Below are 23,769 nucleotides of genomic sequence, written 5' to 3'. Positions count from 1 at the left end.
AACAAATGCCAGTTTTTACGGATTACCTGCGGATCCACAACAAAGTCCACACGTTAAAACACCCCTAACTGTTTCTGAAGGTTTAAAAGAAAAAAAATACTATACTCACCTTCCCTGGCGCTCCCATAGCAACACGTCCATGTTCCCCCGGCTGTACTACTGCAGCCAATCACAGGCTGCATCGGTCACATCTGACAAAACGTCATTACAGGAGGCCGGCTGTACAGAGATCAGTAGGAACGCGTTGCTATAGGAGCTTCCAGGGGAGGTATACTTTTTGTTTTTGTTCTACTCTTGGCTGTTTTCCGCAGCAGAAAATCCGCACAATTTGGTGCAGATTTTCTGGCAGTTTTTTTTGCAGATTCTGGAAGCGACATGTGTGGACGCACCCTTAGGCCCCATGCACACAGCCGTAAGGATTTTTACTGTCCGCAAATATGGATCCAATGCCTACGGATACACATCCATAGCCGTCCACAATTGCGGAAACGCCCATAGACTTCTATGGCCGGGTCCGTGCTACAATTGCGGACAAGAATAGGTCATGTTCTATATTTTGCAGATTATTTCTACAACACGGACACAGTCCGCAATTTCAGCCATAATTACGGATCTGTAATTATGGATAAAAACGACAGTCGTGTGCATGGGGCTTTAGTGTGTAGTTATCTACATACTTGCCTAGGATATAACCTTAGGAGGGACACAGGTTTATTGCTGGGGCTAATCTGTGTGTGGAAATCTGCAATCTTTTCCAGGCACAATCTGCATCAATAAGTGACGTGTCACTTATTTGTTTTTCATTAAGCAGATTTAGGCGTAGTTCACACAATGTTTTATGCAGGCAAAAAAATCTGCATCAAAAATCCTTCAGGAATTTTAAGGGAAATTTTGAACTGCCAGCGTTGTTCTTAGCCTTTTGTTCCCGCGGTTTTTTTTTGTGGCGTCTTTTGTCCTCTGCTGTTGAATCCAATGCAAGAACCGCAGGCTAAAAAAATCACAAAAAAATGCTCAGAAACTAGCGCCTTCGTTTTTTTATGCCTCCCCTTGATTTCAATGGGAGGTCCAAGGTGGAAATCACTCGAAGAAATGCCGCTTTTTTTTTCTGCGAGCAGACAACAGCCGCCCGGGAAAAAAACACTTCTGCCTCTTATCGCAGTCAATGGGGCGATATGCACAGAAATGCGGATTTCCTACTGAAGTCAGTAGGACACAGATTTCATGTGAATTTCATGCAGATTTCACCACAGAATTCGCATGAAATACATAATGTGTGAGGACTTGTGGGACTTTCAAATGTATCTTTATTCTAAATTGTATAAAAATCCTCTACTGTTTGGGATGGGGACAAAAGATACAACAAAGTTATTAAATGATATTCAATCACATTACAAAGATACATTTTAGCCTCATATCTACCCACCTTATGAATTGGGTATATCATATATCAAATAGTTTTCTTCTCCTGTGCAAAAAAAACCACAAAGTAACACATAAAAAGTTGCAGAATGTCATCACTTTGTTTTAATGTTACAGAGGCATATGTAAAATGTCCATTCCCGATTTGGGCCTCCACAAATCAGATATTGAAGACATATTGATATAACATCAATGTTAGTTGTCAATGTACCCCTTTAATATTCATCCATTATCACACAAGTATGATCCGTGATTAATTTGTAACAGAAATATGAGAAAGTCTGAAATCCTTTCCAGGTCTCAGTGTGACAGTGGCCCGAACTACTGCAGGGCTGGTTTTATATAAATGTGGCCCTGGGCAACAAGAAAAGTAGGCACTCCTGCTCGCCATTTGTAGGCCATGATCACACACAGTTTTGATGCAGTTTTTGCCTTTTTTTAATCAAACACAGAAGTGGACACAAAAGAAAAGAGATGCAACAGTCTTTTCTTTATACCCTTCCTTCCTGTTGGATACACTTTTGGCCTTAGCTAAAAAGTCTGACCCAAAAACTGCATCAAAACTGTGTGTAATTCTGGCCAACAGATTTGTTATAAATGTCAGGCTACATAATATTGCTATATAGTGCCAAGATAATACTTGCATATACAGCCCGTGATATGGCTACCAAATAGTTGCATTATTCAAATAATACTCCCGTAAAGAGCCCACATAATACTGCCATTTAGTACCCACATAATACTACAATTCAATTCCCAAATAGTAGCGCCATACAGTACAAAATATTACTGGGTTGTTTTAATTTAATTTTCTCCTAGGGTTCCCGTCATTGCATTTAAAGTTGCCTAGTTTGCTACATCCTGAAACCGGCCCTGTCATATATATATATATAAATTGATCTCATCCATCCAAGTCTTTGGGTTATTTAAGGAATCAATTCGATATGGCAGATTTATTAGGCTACAGCAAACCATATTGAAATTACCTGTCTCATAATAGTCATACACCTTTATGGAGCACGGCTTCAGATCCTTCACTATAAATTGTCGTTCAACGGAAAACATGAACGTCTCTGTGGTTTTACGCAACTGACAAAAAACACAAAAGTGTAAAACTTTAGGTGAATTACAAATAAATGATTACAAAAAACAAGACAAAGAAACAAAACCGGTTATATCTTACCTCCTGGATATACAGAATAATTTTTTGGTCTGGTGTTTCAGTTCTTTTCACCAACTTGTTTGTCTTCAACTGATGAAAGGATAAAATATGTAAGTGATTATAATAAGAGTTCTGTTTAGCTTTACTACATTATTGTGCACTTATCATGATATTACACATGTGAAAAGCTACGGTACACTACTGACCCACATGCAGAATGTGCACCCAGCAATGCCACCCTATGGGGGCCTGAACTTGAATGGAGATAAGCTGCAGTACCAGGCATAGCGGCATGTATGGAGGTGCCACTTTGCCTGGAAAAGCTTTGCTGGGGCTGCAGAGCACCAGCTTAACAGGCACTTTATTTCTGCTGATCCTGTGGTCCTGGTGTCCTGAGGGAGCTGCAATGAGCGTGGTATTATTTCTGCTGATCCTGTGGTCCTGGTGTCCTGAGGGAGCTGCAATACGCGTGGTATTATTTCTGCAGTGCTATCGGTTGACCAGGTTGTCTAACATTTTCTCTATCTATTACATTGAGATTTTTTTTACGATTACTCTAGCTGGTTGCACATTTTTTGCATTCCACTTTGTTTATTCATCTATTGCACTATGAACTTTAGTCTCCCTTCCTGGAGTCTAGAGGCTACTGTGTGGTGAAAGACTTTTTGTTGGTATTATATATGGCTATGCCTTCTTTGTGATGTGTTGTATATAGGATCATTATTTTCTACTTGATGTGTTATGTATGGGATCATTATTTTCTACTTGATGTGTTGTGTATAGGATCATTATTTTCTACTTGTGTTATATATGGGATCATTATTTTTTACTTGTGTTATATGTGGGATCATTATTTTTTACTTGTGTTGTATATGGGATCATTATTTTCTACTTGATGTATTGTGTATGGGATCATTATTTTCTACTTGATGTATTGTGTATGGGATCATTATTTTCTACTTGATGTATTGTGTATGGAATCATTATTTTCTACATGTGTTATATATGGGATCATTATTTTCTACTTGATGTGTTGTATATGGGATCATTATTTTCTACTATATGGGATCATTATTTTCTACTTGATGTGTTGTATATGGAATCATTATTTTCTACTATATAGGATCATTATTTTCTACTTGATGTATTGTATATAGGATCATTATTTTTTACTTGATGTATTGTATATGGGATCATTATTTTCTACTTACTTCTTCATTTCTTGTCTTCTCTGCCTTATTTTGTGAATGTACTGTGTGGCTGCCTCTAGATTAGAGAGGGCCCAAGATTATAGTCTGTTCTAATCAATAAAGGTTTCTTTCTTAACACGTTGGGAGTTCACAATTAGTTTTATGCGTCATCTCTTTCTTCTCTAAGTGATACTTATTGTTGGACTCGACAGCAAAAAATTACAATAAGTAAAATGTTGCGACTGCCTTTGTGATTAAATGACATTGTAAGACTGTTCACACCTGCATCTTTTTTTCTATTTACTGTAAAACATGTCAGATCCGTTGTAAGGCAGATACCACCGGTGCCGCATAATTTTGATTGGAAGAATAACACTGCACGCATATATGACGGAATCTGTGACAGAGCGTCTAACGTGGATATAAACAGAGTCCAAATGTGACACCATGAAGATCAATAGGACACTACAATACAAACCATTGTCTCATCCCATAGCACAGGCCATCCTATAAATCATATTTTACAATATACTTGTTCCTTCCGGGCTGGCTCTGATATTCCCATTACATAAAAGTAGGTTAGCGGACTTCCTCGTGGCAACCATCAGGAGACACTTGTTTGTTGTGTCTATATGTAAATTACATCAGCAATAAAAGTTTACTTTTTCATTTCAGTTCTGATAAATAATCTTCTAGATAATGAATCCTATACCATGCCTGTGCGTGACACAATCTCCATGACTATCTACTGTTATACTTGGTCAGTAATGAGATGAATTATGTCCTGGGGTTGTTATTTGACACCTGTAAAATATATTTGTTTAATTGCCAATGAATCGAACGCACACTTTGTTATCACTTAATGTAGAATAGATTAGTTGTAACATATGAGGAGTAAAGCGGGAGTTGTGTATTTTTTTTGTGTCATTTGCCTTTGTGGGATTGTATCTTGGTTATAAGTAAAAGTGCAATTAAACTGTTAGGCACTTGTACAGTGGTAAATCCGGAAACTGTCTTTACAATGAGGGAAGAAGATATGCAAAGAGCGAGGAGAAGAGTGTGGTTAATCTGGCCACCGAAGACATTGTGTACATATTGCGTCCTGTTGCATTGACTGTTTCGAGCAGGTAAGGCAAAGGTGCTTGGCTTGTTGCGTGATCTAAATTGAGGGCGATGGGATGTACGGCCAGGACACTATTTTAGGGATGAGTGCTCTTGGCCTTCTATCTGCTTGACATTATAGAAACAAGCCAGTCATTTTACCTGCCTGAACCATACCTAATCTCTTATCCCATTGGGAAGATTGTAGATGTTAATTTTAGCTGTGTTCCTTGGTAGTTATTCGCTTGTGATTAAACAAACAGTTCAAGTTTTGCCACTCTAACTCCAGTTTCCATTAGATCTGCCACATCTCTACAGGGTATCCACCATCTTGCCCCACCCTCCCCCACTTTACACCCTTAACATGGAAAAAAGTATATTTCCCTGCCGCGCCACCACAAGGGAAATGGAGCATTACATGGTGTTTATTGAAATCAATGGGGTGGCTGTGTACAGCACACATTTTTTGGGTCTTCCAGGGAGAGAGATGCCTTTTGTAGGTGCTTTACATTCACGCTAAACGATAGATATTTCTAAATGAGGACTCAGGATTCTCAAATAGAGTACTTGAGAATGGATTTTCTAATCCACACAACACCTATAAAGGGATTGTCCCACAAAACATATGTATCCACTATCCACTGGTTAAGGGATACATGTGGGATCGCTGGGTGTCCGACTGCTGAGACCACCAGCAATAAGGAGAACGGGGGACCGAAAGTCCCCCATGAGAAGCCGGACACAGACCCCGGAAGTTCCATGCTTCTTATGGAGCACTTCGGGGGACATTCAGTCCCCCATTTTCCTTATCGATGAAGGTCCCAGCGGTCAGACCCCCAGCGATCACACATATATCCCCTGTCCTGTGTATAGCGGATACAAGTGTTTTGTGTAACAACCCCTTTAAGACTAATTTTTAGGCTCATATGTACTAACAATTACTCTCACTAGACCTGTTCTGCTAGGTGTTAATATGCATATCCTGTCCTTCCTCCTGCACTGTATCCACAAATTCCCAGTAAATCAAATATTTAATGTAATCCAGTAAAATTAAGCTGACTATTAAGCTGCTATTTACAACGTCCCTCCAGGCGCTGAGAACTGATGAGTCAGTTTTGGCTTGAGAAGTGAGAAAAACTCATTACAATAAACCCTAATATATCACTTTCCCTGCTCCATGTCACACATACAGAAGTGGGGATATCGGGATGTGTTGCGCAGGGTCCTCACACTGGAGAGCTAGTGCCCACCAATGATTTTTTTTCCTCCTGACCAACAAAGTCATGCATGTTTTTAGTTAACCAGTCACTATCAGCTCTCCAGTATGAGGAACCTATGAATGGGAGGAAGAGGACGCGGGGATATTCCTTTTCCGACGTTTGTCGTTCATGTACGTCATAGTCGGGAGGGGTGGAGCACGGAGTGGGCTCATGAGCAGAGCCTGCTCCATACAGAGCGCTTGTTGGCTGTATATTATAGCTGACACCTCGCCTTATGGCCGGGATTGAAGATAACTCTGATCCCGTCCATTTAAGTGGCTAAATGCAGTGGTTAATAGTGACCACGACAACTAAGCTGCTGGACAGGGGGTCCATTCTGTCACCCATTAGCCGCTCACGACGCGATCTCGGGGTGTCGATGGGTTGTCATGGCAGCTGGGGCCCTAATGAAGACCCCAAAGTTTGCCATGTTGGTCCTACTATTAAGCCTTACCAGAGGTAGGAGGACAGAAAATGCACAATACGCTGCAATACATAACTACATGAGCAGTGAAGACACGTACTGAATTATTGTATTTAGCTTCCCTGGGAACAACCTGGCAGCAAGGTATTCTGGGCAATATAGTTGAGTGATAACATCATCCAGGAAAGACGTTTTTACATGTACGAGTCTCCGCATTTCACATAAAATCAATGGCGTGTGCAGTAAGTGTCCAGTGCATTAGAAGAAAGTGGTGGGACAAAGGGATAACTATAGCACATATATAACATGTATTTTATTGTAGAGCCTATGACAAAACCCAGAAAGTGTTTCTGTGGAAGTCTACTAATACAAATGATGTCAATACATATGTGTCAGTTATACTTCACTTACCGTTTTCAGAGAGTCTAGGTTTGCTCTGAAGCCAGAAGGCAGCTCTGTCTCTATGAGCACCATGTTTGTTTCACTACGTGGTCCTATGTACCTGCAATATGCAACCGATACAAATATCTAGTCACCCATAGTTTGTAGATAAAAGTGCTATATCATGTTAAAGGGAATGTAAAATCAGAAAATGACATTTATATCAGATTTTTATTTTAACCATTTGTTTTTATTTGTTGTGGTGTTTTGTTTTGTTTTTATGTTATTATCAATATAAAAAAAATCCTGAAATATTCCAGGTTTCACGCCATTAACCCCAAAGGGTGATATTTTTTGTTTTCTCACTTGACAACTTTGCTGTTTAGATTGGGGTATGTCCGCAAAGTCATCTCATTATTATTACAGGGAGGGAATTGAATTACAACTCTTTTGTACTACTGGAGTCCTATATAAGGCAGGATAGTAACACTATATACATAGATAAGGCTCTGTATACAACGTTCCCCCACTACCTGGTCTCTGGGGGATGGGCTGTAGTCCATCACTTCCTGAAGATTTCTATTTCCTCCTATTAGTCTTACACTTACACTTTTTAATCCATTAACTCCCATTCATTGCAGCAGCCATAAAGCGCACACCCTGCTGTACTGTCTATACAGACAATACAGAAAGGATGTGTGTGACTCCAATATGGCAGCCTCCATAACATTTTTTAAAAACAAATACCTACAACATAAATTTACTTTTTTAAAGTAATGAAATTAAAGCTGTGTCATTTCAATATGCTGCCCTAGTTAAGGTATTTTCTCCTATTAGCCAAAATTGGGTAATAGGAGTAATTAAAGAATACATCGAACTCATATTTATGAGTCTGGTATATTCTTGAGAAGAGCCCTCCCCCGGCCCCTCTCAGCTACTGTGTGGAGAGTGAGGGGAGCACTCTCCTTATGAATACACTGAACTTATAACTATGAGTCCGGTGTATTCTTTGCTCCCTCCTTTTAGCCAAACGGCACAACATTATTTGTCCCATTGTGGCTAATAGGAAAACGGACCTGTTCCTGTAATATACTGGAAAAAGTATTCTCCAGCACATAGGATAAAAAAATACATCTTTATTGGATTCCTTTAAAATTTGATTCTAAAGTTAAGTTGCAAGAAAATAGAGACACCCCCTAAACCTTACCTAGGGCAGCATATTCAGCTGACGGATCCGCTTTAAGCATTAAATTGGCCCAAACCACAAAACTCAGGATCTGAGAAGTCACAACTAAATTTTGGCTGAAATTCTGGAGATCATGCTACTGTATATTAATGATACGGCATCAGTTCAACTCACCGCACAGAAATAGCATAGTGCAAAGTAAATTTTGATGTTTCCATGCTATCTCCTGCAGTCATGTTCATTTGGATTTGGAAGAATGTACTGACTTTATTAGGATATATGTTGTACTTCAGTGTTGTCTGTTGAGAGAATTAAGAAATAATTGGCGAGTAACATATTTACAATTACATACAAAATATTGGATAACCATAAATAGAATATATAAAGTAGACTATAGTAAATTTAAAAGCACATCTAAACCTGAAATGACATTGTCCTTACCTTCAAGAAGACACATCCTTCACCCTCGACCTGCACATTGTAATCTCCGGGCAACTTTTGAAGTTGTTTCTTCTGAAGAAGGAACCGAGTTTTTTCATCTACATGGAAACGGTACAAAGTTTTCTCTCCATCCGGACTGAACATAACCTCCAATCCTCCATGCTTGCTATATGTTATCTTGGAAAACAGAGAGAGAGCCTGGAGACCTACCACAGTATCCTGCCCAATTTAAGAAAAGCAAGTTAGGGAATTCTGTTGAAATAGCAAAAAAACATATACCGTTTATTACTCTATTGTCCAAGGCCAAACATATAAATTCACTACCTGTGTACTTGCAAAACCTCCATATGGATTCTGTTGTTTTACTATCCATTGAGCAATACTAGAAGCCTTGTTAATGTCTGTCTTTGTTGGGTTATCCAAAGAAAGATGAGCTAGAAGTACATAGGATGCCAACTCCACCTCATCTGAATTGGGTTGAGACCAAGAAAGGTCTTTGGCAAGATTATTTGGGTTTGTTGGCCAGTAGGTATCGCCACCTATAAGAAACATCAACGTAACTGTCCACATATATTGAGATATAATAATTTTTATGTGGCCAATTAATAGCCCATTTCTTGATAATGATCCAAATAGTTAAGAAAAATAATAATTGACAATGAGGCAGTTGGTGTAAGAAGATGAGCAATGACAGTCCCTACCTGCGTCTGTATGGACTAGAGTGGTGGAATTAGCTGTACCGGGGTGCAGATGATTCAGGCTGGTGCATGATTTGTATAGTATCTGTGAAGGTCTACATTGATCCAGGTCATGGTAGATCTAGACATTTATCTTGTAGCAGTAAGTCAAAATTTAAACTGCGTAAAGTTAAACTCAGGACACCACCTGGATAAGTTTAACATTTCTCTAAAAGCTAAAATGTGGTCTTAAATAAGGAACGGTTAAGGAAACCCCGTGTCATCAGCACGTCTCAGGCAATAGACTTCAGACTACCCTTGACGACTTTATGAACTAAAGATTTAGTGCTGGTTTTGGCTTCAGTCTTTCGGTCTTAATCATCACCACTCACATCATTGTCCAAATCTAAGTTCACTTGAAAAGCAGCTGTGAGTATGTGGACATTGATGTGAACTGAGATTTGTAAACCAAATAGTGCACAGATGAGAGCCCTGAACCAATTGGTATCACAAGCAGAAGCCTTATCACAACCCCTTCTCTAAATGGGGACATGCTGGTGCAGGTGTAATACATGATGGTGCTGAGTCCTCCAGAACGTGACCCACTCTTTTCTCCACTCTGGATAACATAGGGGGTTCCAAGTAGGGACAAGCTTTGTCCATATTTTGCTCGAGCGAAGCAGCCCCCTATTTTGGCTGATCGGCCTGGATGTCGGAACTCGGATTCCACTGATCAAATATTAATATTAAAGTTCCAGAGAATCCCTGTTAGACTTTCTGATAACGGGATGTCTACAACGTCTATACTAATGGAAAGTATTAAAGAAGTCTTAACACAGTCTTATTTTGCTTTTTTCCCCTGTTTCAGTATCAGCAGCATTATATGCTTACCTGCATTTACAGCCTTGTCATGCAGTTCATACAAGAGGGAGTCCCTTAGTTCAGTGTCTCTGGATAATGCGAAGGCATAAGCAAGGATAGCCTTTGTATAGAGGCTGTCTACTTGGATGACACTGTCACGTAGAGACGTAAGGGCACGTTGTACCATTTCATCCTATAAGAGATAACACAAAATTTCAACATTTACTAAAAGAAGATACAGAAAGCCTATTAAGGACAAACATGACCTTTTAGCATGAAACTTACAAAATAATTTTATTGAACAACATAATTTAAAATATACAAGCATGTATAGAAATGCAACAAAAAGTACAACCATAACAACAAGATAGAGAATTGTTCATGCTAAAAAGTTGTGTTTGTCCATAATAGGCCTTCTAAATTCATTTTACACAAACCACTTATATAGGGGTTACACTATTAGGATATCTAGCTGAAGATACGAGCAATCCAGTATCTTTCCCTTCAACTCCAGTGTGTGACAGCTCATACCATTGTGCCACATTTCACATAAGGGTATGGATTTCCATTTCGTGGACATCAAAGTTATTTTCCTTGAGACAGGAAATATCATTTATTGGGCTGTATCTTGCTAAGGATGGCCACGTTTTATGGACCTCCAATGGAACTTAGATCACCACAGAACTCTATGAAACCTAAAGTGTAACTAAACTTTTGAAAAACTTTTGACATGTCATAGTGACATGTCAGAAGCTTTGATTAGTGGGGTCCGAGCACTGAGACCCTCACCTATCTCTAAAGCAAAGTGGCAGAAGCGATCAGGTGAGCGCTGTACTGCTTAGTTTCTTATTGGCTTTACGGGGAAAGCTGAGCTAGTGGTGTACGGACTCAGACTTTCTATTGAGCTCGGACACCGCTCCGAGAAAAGCAGAAAAAAGCCAATCAGAAACAAAGGGGCACAACACTCACCCGAGCGATTCTGCCGCTTAGTTTTAGTGATTGGTGGTGGTCTACGTGCTCGGACAGCCACCAATCAAAACTTCGGACATGTTACTTTGACATGTCAGAAGTTTTTAAAAAAAAGTTTAGTTACCCTTGCATGTGAGCAGTACTGCATTGAACATTGCTATCAAATGTAAAAATTAGATTTTAAGAGATGAGATTTCTATACTAGATTCAATCAATGCAGCTTGAAGCTGTAAATGCCCCCCCTCCCAAATATCTCTGCCCATTTATAGTACTGATGTCCTTTTATGTGGTAGGGGGATAATTGGGAACTCTCATGCAAGAGGGCATGGGTGCAAATGCAACCTCTGCACCAGCTAAAGCTATACTATTAGCTCTATGCAGATATAGGTGTGCAAATAGAAGTAGATAACTGAAAAAATTATGGAGAATGTACAATTATTCATGTATACCCGTACGCAATGACGTACTGTTTGATTTTGACCATTTTGCCCATTGTGGCCAGGTGTTACATTATAACAAATAGAGTTAAAGATGTGCTGCACCTTTATATTATGGGTTTTGTGTTGCCTCCTTCCCCCCCACCCAAAAATTCTTATGTAGTACCACAATGCAATTCTCTACAAAAGCTTGGTACAGATATAGAACAACCTTTTATGGATATATAATAAAATAAAGTATAGAAGCTGATATCTGTGGTTGACTGTAGAGTTCCTTCAAAAAGAGACAAGATGTAGGCATTAAAGGGGTTGTCCGGTTAAAGCAAATTAATGTTATTTTTTTGAATAAAAAGTTCTACAATTTTTCCACTACCCTTTCTGTATTAATTCTTCATGGTTTTCAGGATCTCTGCTTGCTGTCATTCTGTAGGAACATTCATTGTTTACTTCGAGCGGATAAAATTCTGTCCATGGTCATGTGATGGACACACAGGTGCACGGCTCATTAGAAGACACAGCTCTGATACACATAGTATAACGAGCCGTGCACCTGTGTCCATCACATGACCATGGGCAGAATTGCATCCACTGGAAGTAAACAATGAGTGTTCCTATAGAATAACAACAAGCAGAGATCCTGAAAACTATGGGGATTTTTTACAGAAATTATATTGGAAAACTGTATAACTTTAATTTATACAAAAAATAACATTCACTTGATAAAACTGCAAAACCCTTGTAAGGAAAAAGGAAAAAATGTAAATATGCTGCAGAAACATATAAAGCAGAAGAAAGTTAACAACTAAGAAGACAGTGATCGAATTACAGATCGTAGACAGCAGAATGAGAAAATTCTTTGAAAGTTACATTTAATATTCAGTCAAACTATTTGGAAGAGCTGCTTTACTACATACCTCCAGAGGCTGCTTAGTCTCAAGTAGAGCCGCAGTAACATATGCACTTAAAGAAATATCATCATTTACATCTCCCTGGTGAACAGAGAAAGACTTCATGTTATTTCATCATTTACTATTAATGTTCTAGATAATATCCCGGGTACAATGGCCCAAGATTTGGCAGCTACTTCGTCATATTGTAGTCTGTGTATTCTCCAAATAATTGATGTTTCATCCACCTGGATAGGCTATATGGCAATAGTATGTGGACCCCCCACTCCTAATTATTGAGTTCAGGTGGTTCAGCCACACCCATTGCAAACAGGTGCATAAAATCAAGCACACAGCCATGCAATCTCCATAGACAATCATGGGTAGTAGTATCGGTCATACTAAAGAGCTCAATAATTGTAAACATGGCACTGTCATAGGATGCCACCTTTGTCACGAGTCAGTTTGTAAAATGTCTAATCTGCAAGATCCGCCCCGGTCACCTGTAAGTGCTATTATTGTGAACTAGAAGCACCGAGAAGTAACAAAAGCGGTAGACCGGTAGACCATGTATACTAGGAGGGCCGTCGAGTGCTATAGAGCTAGTACAATGAGCCTATTCTTTGTAGTATCACTCACTATAGAGCTCTACACTGCCTCTGTAAGTGACGTCAGCGCAAGAACCGTGCATCCAAAGCTTCATGAAATGGGCTTCCATGGTCGAGTTTCTGCACACAAGTCCAAGATCACCATACACAATGCCAAGTGGCGGATGGAAGTGGTGAAAAGCCCATTGTCACTATAATCTGGAGCAGTGGAAATGTGTTCTATGGTGTGATAAATGACAAACGTCTCACTATCTCGCAGACTGATGGACAATTCTGGGTTTGGTGGAATTGTGGTTAGGAACTATTGGAGGTCCAAATGTACAGGTGAGTACTGTTTTAAGTAAGAAGCCCCAAGGAGACAGCAGGACCTATAGTAACGTGTAGTGTTTTCAGCTTTTGCATATACATCAGAAACGTTGAGAAGCCATTATAAGGGCAGGGTGGTCTTCAGTAACCTACGTCAAAATGTTGCAGTAAAACATAACAAAATTAATGGTCGTTCTGTGTGGTCCTTCACCTCGTATCTCACTTACATTCACCTATTGACAAGGTTGCGTCTGTTATGAGGTTACAATAGTGATATTTTACCTTTAATGATGCCTTCAAAATTTTCCCCCTGTTTTGGAAGCCACCATTGGGCAGTTGATTAGCTTTTAGCCATTTAGTAATATCCTGAATGTATTTCTTATCCAGAAAGATATAATGAGAAGCTGCATGGAAAGATTTCATAACAAACGCTGACAACCTGGTAAAAGGAGAAATTGAGCAAGTTGAATATTGGGGCAGAAGAAGTGATGAGATCCTGATGATGATTTACAGTTTAGGTACTCACCAGGTGTTACCCACTTCATCTCTTTCTCCAAACGCACTAAAAGATCCATCTTCTCTGCGGTAATTCAGTTCCCTTTGATAACCTGGTAGAATTTGGTGAAGTCAAGCATGTACTTTCTCAATTTGGCTTCATGTATGGAAACAGTGGTCATCCACATAGTTATTGATATTCCAAGTCATTCCTCTGGTGCATTGACACCTCATACTTTTCTACTCGTTTATCTCCTTACACCTGAACCTGTGGTCCATTTTGACATTTTTTTTTTCCAACTTACCATGTAAAATGTACTCAATTCCTTTTTTCTTAACCTCTTCTGAGAGCTGGTTGGCACTTGCCAGGTAGTCCAAGAGATAGATGTTAGGAACAAACCTGACCATATTCTGCTCTCCGCAGCCACTTGGAAGTCGAAGCAGATGCTCAATGTCTTGAAGTGCCGAGCCCATCAGATCACCTGTGAGAAACATTAAGTCATAGGATACATTTAGGATATAAATAAGGGCATTTGAGCAGTGGAGGGCATCCACATGATGACACACAGAAGACAGAGTCTTATGGTAGTGGTAGACTGACTCTACATGCAAAACTAAAGGGACTCGTTCACACACGGACCAGCTAGGATGATAGCGCTACAATTCAAAGCACGTCACTAAAACCCTTAAAATGCCTTAACAAGTATGCAAATAGTATTGCGATGGGTGCAGCCCCTCCCCCAAATATACAATTATAACCCTTTAAATTACGGTACCCAAAGCTCAAAATTACCACCCCTACTGAAGGTTGTGATATAAAAAATGAATCTATAGATTTCAATCAAACTTATGGTTTCCCATTCACTAATGGTCACTAACTACGCACTTGGATTTGTACCATGAAAAATGCACATAAAAATGTCCTGTGCGAGCCTGACCTTGAGGGTAAAGCCGGCCATAGATGTAACAATTACTAATAATGTACTGAATGTTTTTAAAGTCATTCATAATAATGATATGTTATAAGAGGGTTATAGCTGGAAAATGCCATGGGGCCTTCGCCAACCTCCTTAGGACAGTAGGTGCTAACTACAATTGAAAAGCTATATAGAGCCTTCAACCCCCATTGGCATTGCTCAGAGATTTCTAAGTAAACCATCCTTGATGTAAATGAGTCTGTGCTTACAAGGTTGTGTCATATTTCGAGTATCATAAATCTCTGAGCAGTGCGAAAGGGGTTTAGGAATGGTATGGAGTTCTTTCATTCTAGAAACCAGTGGTGGTCATAGGGCACCGATCTCCCTAAAATTATCATGGCGTATCAGAAGACAATCTTGAGTGGATTTCCCCCTTCAGATATCAATTACATGTTATTTATTTGCCTTACCCACTACAGAAAACGCGGCGACTGCAGAGTCTGGCACCATTGCGGGTGGCAACCTGATGGAAAAGGTCTCACTGGAAAGGTTTGCTGAAAGAAAAAACAGATAGCGGGTTAAATTTAGCAACTGATTTTTTTTTAATCAACTAGATATATTGATGATTTTGATATTATATTTGATGAATGTGGTATAAATAGAGGTTCACATCAAATAGACATCTTACTATTGTGTTTCTCTTAAAATGAAGATCCATTTTTTTTTATTAACACTAGCCCTATATTCAGTAAATGTAAAATCTATTTGTCACTGCATGTTTACTCTAGGCAATTTATAAAATAACCTGTTGATGGACCTTATAAACAGCTGCTGTTGATGGATCTTATAGCTTTATTTTTATTTTTTTCTAATCATGGCTTGTGTATTTATCCAGGTTATGATTATCATTACCATATGAACTTCCAAATAGTCGAATGAAATTGTTTAATTAACATAATAAAACATATGAAAGTATACTTTGAACGTATAGAGGTCATAGAGGTGTTTACTGCCAGAGTGGAGAGTTCCTGCCATCAGTGGGTTCCACTCTGGAGAACTTTTCACGACTAAGTATCATCCTTTACATGATTAAATTGCATATGCACCATGTATTACCAAATTAACCGGGCTCAGCTGCTGGACCATGGCTGATCACCAGTGGGTTCTCATCTAGTTAATATGGGACAACTTTTTTTTAAAGGCTACGGTAAACCTTTGAATGCATTTTTTTTTTTAAATAAATAAATCAATGTTTGATTTTATTTTAAACAACTTTTGAATTGGGTTTTATTAAAAAATGTTTTTACTTTTTGAGATACAGCTCCTATGTATCCTGTATACATAAAAGCTGTATCTTGCGGTCAAAGCCGAATCCGTATCCATCCGGCCTGCAGGACTGGCGGCTTTGGTGAACGCTGGTCTTACGTGTCTCTGACATGCAGGATCCAGCTATTATAGATCCCATCTAAATTCATGAACTTAGATGTGATTGATACTAGCTGGATCCTCTGTGTCAGAGACGCGTAACACCAGCGCTTACCAAAGCCGTCAGTCCTGCAGGCATGACAGATCCGGCTTTGACAGCAAGATACAGCTTTTATGCATACAGGATACATAGAAGCTATATCTCAAAAAGTTTTTTTGTTTTTTTTAAAATAAAAGCCAATTCAATTTTTTTTAATTTTTTTTAAAAATTGCCTTCAAAAGGTTCACAGAGCCTGTTACAGAGGAAGATGGAACTATGTTTTGCTAACAGCAGCCCTACCTATTCATCTAAGTGTAAATGAAGAGAGAAGTTATTTTAAAATATTTAACATTAATAATATGGAGTAGAAGTGACCAGCAAATTATAGACTTATTTGCCTTAAAGAGGACCAGTCACCTCTCCTTCCTGACATGTCTGTTTTATTAAGTAGTTGCATTCACTATAAAATAACAATTCTGGATCATCTTTTGGTAGAACTCTGCGTTGTGCCATTCCCCTGTTATTCCTCCTAGAAATGTATAAATAAATTGACAATTGGGTGTTATCATTCCCTTGTCAAAGGCGCGTGTCCCTACCCAGTCTCACTCTGTCAGCACTGATTGGACATTGTCAGCCTGTTAAGGGACAAAACCCCAACTGGTAACACCCAGTAGTCAATTTATTCATACATTTTTATGACTAATAACAGAGGAACAGCACAACGTAGCTTTCTAAGAAAAGATGCTACAGAATTTTTATTTCATGCACAATTCAATTATTTACTAAAACAGACATGTCAGATGAGGTGACAGCTCTTCTTTAAAGAACCTTTCACCTGCCCATACATGTGCAGCTGAGTGCAGCATGTGATAGGCAATGCTGCACAATCCCTGGGGCACTTTACATTATTTTCCTATCTTCCTCCGTTATTTAGATATCGGTGCCGTTATATTTGGCGCCCGATTTAAATAACCTCCTGAACTGTCAATGGGGTGTGTAATTGGAAAGGGGGCATGTAACATCGCTGTGACACTGTCCAATCTGCTACGGAAAGTGTCGAAGCAAGAGCTGGAGAGAGGAAAGCATTTGCACGCGCAGCTCGGAGCTGTATGAGCATGCGCACGCGCGCACGCTCTCACTCTTCAGCACTCGGCAGACGAGCTGAACAAGACTGTGTGATCTCTCGCGAGAGATCACACGGTCTTGTCCTTGTCTGCTGAGAGCTGAAGAGTGAGTAAGAGCGCGCGCTCGCACGCACGCATGCGTGCACAGCTCCAATGCCGCTGCCGAAGATACTCCCGCCGCCATGGAACAGAAGAAGAAGAATTCACATTCTTCTTCACCTCTTCTGTTCCGTGGTGGCAGCGGAGCTGCGCGTGCGCCCGCACCCACGCTCTCGTTCTGCTCTCTCCAGCTCTTACTGTGACACTGTCCATAGCTGATTGAACAGTGTCACAACGATGTTACATGCCCCCTTGACAATTACACGCCCCATTGAGAGTTCAGGTTTTTTTTTTAAATATCGGGCGCCAAATATAACAGCACCGATATCTAAATAACGGAGAAAGATAAGAAAAAAATGTATAGTGAGAAAGAGTTTGTACTGCCCTCAGCTGCACATGTATGGGAAGGGTGAAAGGTTCCCTTTAACATCACATTGTCCCTGTAGTGCACTGTCCATGGTGCTGAACTGTCCAATTATCCTGCAAAAGGAAGAGCTATAAAGCAATTCATTCACACTACAAATAACAATACCACAGTGTAAACGCCTGCAGTTGTAGCACCACAGGACTCAGTGATACGGCTGGGTTTGCAATGAAATAATTGTGTACCATTTTTGGTGCACAGAAGAAGGACAATATTGGACATTGAGGATGCAGATGTTGTGCAGTAAGATTAACCTTTTTCATATCATATTGACTTTTATGTCAAGCTGTGAGACTCATTTGCTCCATATTGGTTGCAATGCTGTAAAAATTATTATTGAGAAAAATACTGTACCTCCACCACAGAGAATGGAATTATGCGACATCTCCACTGGTACGCCCTCTGCCTGCACAAAGATGTAGAAGTTGAAAATGAAAGAAGTAAGTACATAAAATGAAATGCAAAGTGGCCTAAGTGGCCTCTATGATTTTCTACTGTTGAAATTTTGTTTTAAAAGATTAGAATTTTCATCTTGTGATAGCACCATAATTCCCTACAAAGGGGGTGTCCATAAGTCTACACCACATGTTAAAATGTTTCACCAGAAGGTAACAAAAGAGCACAAAGGTGAGATACAAAAAGAACAAAGAAGGATTGAAATATAACATAGAAACATGTGCAGGTACACACTTAGGGTCAGGTTGCAGGTACAACTATAATATGTGAGCAATGAAGCATTCAAATCAATATGTAATTCCAATTTATGATTATTTATCACCTATCAACAGGATAGGTGATAAATATCTGATCGGTGGGGATCCGCGACCCTAAATCCAGAGAACAGGCTTACCATGTCATTCCTGGGAGCCACATAGGAATGGAGCGGTCGTGCGCATGCTCGACCAAGCGCCATTCATTTCCATGGAGCTGCCGAGCGCTATCTTCGGCATCCCCATAGAAATTAATGGAACAGTGGCCGAGCATGTGCACGACCGCTCCATTCCTATGGGGCTACCAGGAATGGCAAGTTAAGCAAGTTCTCGAGATCGGTAGGGGTCGCGGGCATGGTAAGCCCATTTTCAGGATCGGTGGGGGTTCTAGCGGTCAGATCGCCACTGATCAGATATTTATCACCTATCCTGTGTATAGGTGATAAATATTGATTATCAAGAAAACCCCTTTAAGCATGGGACAACAGATTAATTTGAGATAAGGGGTTGTATACCAGGTATTTCTAAATATGTTATCCGCCACATCTTTAAAATGTCTTCCATGGTATATGTATGCATTGCATGGATATTTTCATAGAGCATCGTCTGTGATACTCTAGACTTCTACTGTGTAGCTATGTGGATCCTAGCTGCCATACACATGAATTAAGATCATTTATGCAAAAAATGTAGGGTTGATTGGGGAAGTTGGTTGATAATACTGGGGAAATTGTAAGCAAATTTTGGCTACTAGGAGTACGGACCTGCTGATCTGTAAGCAAAATATGTTGCCTTATGTAAGGACAGCATATTACAGATACACTACCATACTTCTTGTAGCCAAAATGGCACAAAACAAATATTATGCTGTTTGGCTAATAGGAGTGATGAAAGAATACACCAGACTCATAGTTATGAGTCCACCGTATTCATGAGAGGAGCGCTTTCCCTGCCACTCACATTGACAGACTGCTGTGTATACATGTTAACACTGCAACGTGTCTGATGCCACGGACAGGGACAGGGTTTTGGCTAGTAGATTTTATAAATGTCAGATAGTTGCGGGTCCGACCTCTGGGACCCGTGCCTATCTATAGAACGGGGCCCCCTAAACTCTGTTCTACTGCTTTATGTTGCAGCTGAGGCATGTGATCTCCGACCATGAAGAAGAAAACAGCATAGCTCACTCCGTAGAACTGAATGGTAGTTATGGAAACAGCATAGCTCGCATGATACGCTGCTTCCGTAACTGCCATTCACTACTATGGGAGTTACGGAAACAGTGTAGCTCAACAAGCTACGCTGTTTTCTTCTTCATGGTCGCATATCAGCCAAAGCACAGAGGTAGAACAAGGTTTAGGGGGCCCTGTTCTAGAGATAGGCGCGGGTCCAGAGGTGGGACCCGCATCTATCTTGCATTTATGACATATCCAGTGGATATGTCATAAATGTCCCTGATGGGAAAACCCCTTTGAATATATTTTGCATGAGTTGAAAAATAAAAATAATTATTACAATAATAATTATTATGTATAGTAAATATAACTGGTTTATTTTACAACTCTTAGGGTGAATTCAGGTGTTGTCAAAAAAATCAGCTGTGGATTTTCCTGCGAATCTGTGATGAATCTGCGTCAAAATCTACAACAAATCTGAATGTGTACTTATTTTGCATGGCTAAGGGCCTGTTCACATCAGTGTTGAAAGCTCCATTAGGGGCCTCTGTCGCATATTCCGCCCAAAAATATGCTGCGCTATTGTTTCCGGTAAATCGACGGACACCCCGATGGAAACCCATTAAAGTCAATGGGTTCCGACGGGTGCCAGTTATCTCAGTTGTCCAACGGAGCCTGCGCTTCCGGCATTTTTGTTGTTCTGCTCCTCTGATGGAGCAGAAGAACGAAACCCGATCGCAGATGTGAACAGGGCCTTATTATGCAAAAAAACAAAAACCCTTTGCTATAAAAGTTATCTATGTTTTGGTTGAAGATTTATTTCAAGTTGCAGTACATATTGTTTATATTGTTTTAGTCTATATTTTGTGTATTTTGTATACTTTTGATTAAGTTTCATGTTTTACTCTATTTTGATATCAGTTTCTCCGTGTCCCTATATGCAATGGATGCTCGGTCAGGGACATTATTTAGCATCCAGTCAACCAGGTGCTATTTGGTATCTTATCACAAAACTGGTTATATACACAGGTTTATCTGCAGATTTTAATGCACCTCTATGGTAACGAAGAGTGAGATGAAGATAGCGTAGTGTGTAATAACGACACTGTAAGCCTGGATTAAGCCTTAACCTTGTAACTACTAGGGCACAGTCATAATCCCATTCACAAATTATGGGCAGATTTTGGGAAGTTTTTCTGTTTCCCTTTCTTGTGTATTCACAAAGTACAAAACCCTGGTGCATTCTTTAGACCTCTCTAATTTGTTAAATGGCATCCGATTTGACAATAAGGTAATAAATGGTAAGAGCATTCAAAAAAAATTATTTGTATAAATAATTTACTATTAGAAAAAGTGAAATCCACTCCCATGATGCCTTGGAATGGTTCCAATAGTTAATTATTTTAACTTTTTGCCAGTGATTTTTTGCCAATTTAGTGGGTGGCCAATAGGCAACTATGTAATAAATGGTCGCGCTGAGTCCTCCAGAGCAGTAGCTCCTCTTTGCATTGGCTTTCTGCTCTGGCCAATAGAGGGGTCTTGAACAGGGACCCCCTCTATTAGCTCTAATAGGGAATATAGACAGGGCTTGTACAGTAGGGAAACCACTTTAATGTTGGAAGGTGTTTGCTCCTGTGCCCTGTCCCCTTCTGACTAATTCACTAGGTTTCACATGCCAAAAGAAGAGGAGGGAGGAAAGGCACAACTACTTGGAGCACATTTCTGGCACTGTAGACTAGTTGTCATAAGTCACACGCATACAGCCATTGTTCTAATATACTTAAGTCGGTCATGCACATGACAGATGTAAGCAGAACACATTTTTGGCCGGAAGCTATGTCTACTAACCTCCCAATAAACATGCAAGCCCAGATCGGCTAATAATGCATGTTTATTCTATAGGGTAGAGGAAGATACGTCGCTGCCACACACTTCAGACAGCAGCTTATCTTCCAGTGTAACAAAGGATCAGGCAGGTTTAAAACGAACTTGGGCAATCGAGTTGCCGCTCACACAATAGACTGTTGGCCAATTACTCACATTAATCTAAAGGTCCTTTTACACCGGCCAATATGGGTCACGAAAACGAGTGCCGATCAACGAGACAGCACTCATTTCCATTATGACAGCAGCACATGTCCCTGTTCACACAGGGGAATGTGCTGCCAACAACGATAATATTTATTTCTGCATAAACTATACGATTGCTCGTTCATCGGCTGATCGTTGCCCTGTTTGCCCAATGATTGGCCCATGTAGAAGGGCCTTTCTGTGTATAGGCAGCTAAAGATGAATACCTTTACAACACCAGCACTTCTTTAACATCAGGACAATGGAGTTAATTACAATATCTTATTAAACATCTGCATTGTTTTACATTTATAAGTCGTCCTTTCTATATAAATCATTCGTATGAATTCACATCCCGACTTACCAACCTTAACAAGTACGGTCTTCATGAGGCTGTCCGAAGCTCCAGTGTAGGGTAGGATTGGTCGCTGTCCTTCACATAGCTCCTGTGTATCAATGGCTTCTGTGCCCAGCTGAATTTCTGCAGAACCTTTAGAGAACAATTTTATGTATGTGTATATTACAAGGAACATATACATCGGAAAAGCTCTCCTGACTTGTGTGTTTTAGTGAATACTTGTATCACCCATGAAAAAACATTCATTTTCTTAAGACTATGTATTGTGCCGTCCCACTGTTATTCCTCCTGGATATGTATGAATAAATTGACAACTGGGCGTTACTAATCGTCATGTTAATTGGGCATAACCCGACACACTCTGTCATTGCCCAATCAGTGCTGACAGTGTCAGACTGTGTAGAGATACACCCTATTGAAAACGGGAATAGTAACACCCAGTGGTAAATATATTCATGCATTTCCAGGAGAAATAACAGAGGAACGACTCAACTCATAGCTCTATGAAAAGCTGCTCCAGCATAGTTTTTTCATGGAGAATGCAAGTATTTACACAGACATGCCAGAAGAGCTGACCGGTCCTCTTTAAGTTTGAGTATACAGTCTGATCAAGGAACAAAATTGCAAGCTCATAATAATAATGCTAGAGGATTAAGGCTATGTTCACACAGAGTTTTTGGACGAGTTTTTTTACGCGGAAACCGCGCCACAAAACTCGTCAAAAACGGCCCGAAAATGCCTCCCATTGATTTCAATGGGAGGTGGAGGCGTCTTTTTCCCCCGAGCGGTAAAACCGTCTCGCGGGAGAAAGAAGGGACATGCCCTATCTTCGGGCGTTTACGCCTCTGACCTCCCTTTGACATCAATGGGAGGCAGAGAAAGCGTATTTCGCAGCATTTTATGCCCACAACGCTCAATGGCTGTGGGCGAAAAACGCAGTGAAAATCGGCGTGCAGGGAGAGGAAAATCTGCCTCAAACATCAAAACGGAATTTTGAGGCTGAATTTCTGCCTACAAAAAACTCTGTGTGAACATAGCCTAAGATTGATTTTAAAGAAAATTTCAATGTAACGTATTTTTCATGGACCAGTAATTTGGCTTTAAGATGCAATGTGGCCAAAATGGCAAATTTTTCAACTTGAAGTGGCACCATGGAAAATAGAGACCTCTGTAGTTGTCCGAACTGCGACGTGGAGGAACCTATGTAGCCGTTTCCTAAGATTCACATTGTACAATCTGAAACATTTTTGCAGTTTGAAAGATAGTTACCTATGTGTAGAGCTTTAGCGTCCCAAGAGTACACTAAATTCTGCTGCGGTGAGAGACACTGAGGGATGTTGCATTTGGGACAGTCATACATTTGCAGATCTCGAGATGCCTCAATGTAGAGTTTTACCTGTGCATTGACAGAGAGTGTAAATAGGTTTGAGATATTGAACAGCAGGAGCCATGAGCAATCATCCCTATCATTCCAGCCAGTGTCCTACCCTAATATAGTCCGGTGATATATCTGTGATCATTATGAATAGTCCTGACTCCCAGTATAAATTAGCCACTGCATCCCAGCCTACATGGGTGACTTAAACATGGTCATCATGTGGTCAGTTCAAGGTGTATGTACCAT

At 40.0% G+C, this 23,769-nt stretch overlaps 1 protein-coding gene across 1 annotated transcript in view; it reads right to left on the bottom strand.

The window, feature by feature from the left end:
- LOC142664181 (alpha-2-macroglobulin-like protein 1) overlaps window positions 1–23,769 on the bottom strand; it is a 51,159-nt gene that overhangs the window by 841 nt on the left and 26,549 nt on the right. The window contains exons 20-35 of the mRNA XM_075843206.1: window positions 23,415–23,541; window positions 22,156–22,277; window positions 18,187–18,238; window positions 15,191–15,274; window positions 14,109–14,285; window positions 13,835–13,916; window positions 13,591–13,747; window positions 12,422–12,496; window positions 10,132–10,294; window positions 8,888–9,102; window positions 8,564–8,782; window positions 8,297–8,421; window positions 6,967–7,057; window positions 2,603–2,671; window positions 2,406–2,508; window positions 1,424–1,465 (exon numbers count right to left, since the gene is read on the bottom strand). Coding sequence (XP_075699321.1) covers window positions 1,425–1,465; window positions 2,406–2,508; window positions 2,603–2,671; window positions 6,967–7,057; window positions 8,297–8,421; window positions 8,564–8,782; window positions 8,888–9,102; window positions 10,132–10,294; window positions 12,422–12,496; window positions 13,591–13,747; window positions 13,835–13,916; window positions 14,109–14,285; window positions 15,191–15,274; window positions 18,187–18,238; window positions 22,156–22,277; window positions 23,415–23,541 — 1,902 coding nt within the window. The 3' untranslated portion in view covers window position 1,424. The remainder of the gene's footprint in view (window positions 1–1,423; window positions 1,466–2,405; window positions 2,509–2,602; window positions 2,672–6,966; window positions 7,058–8,296; window positions 8,422–8,563; window positions 8,783–8,887; window positions 9,103–10,131; window positions 10,295–12,421; window positions 12,497–13,590; window positions 13,748–13,834; window positions 13,917–14,108; window positions 14,286–15,190; window positions 15,275–18,186; window positions 18,239–22,155; window positions 22,278–23,414; window positions 23,542–23,769) is intronic.

Source organism: Rhinoderma darwinii, chromosome 11 (assembly GCF_050947455.1).
Source record: "Rhinoderma darwinii isolate aRhiDar2 chromosome 11, aRhiDar2.hap1, whole genome shotgun sequence".
Lineage (NCBI taxonomy): Eukaryota > Metazoa > Chordata > Amphibia > Anura > Rhinodermatidae > Rhinoderma > Rhinoderma darwinii.
This window is presented reverse-complemented; position numbering and strand designations above follow the sequence as displayed.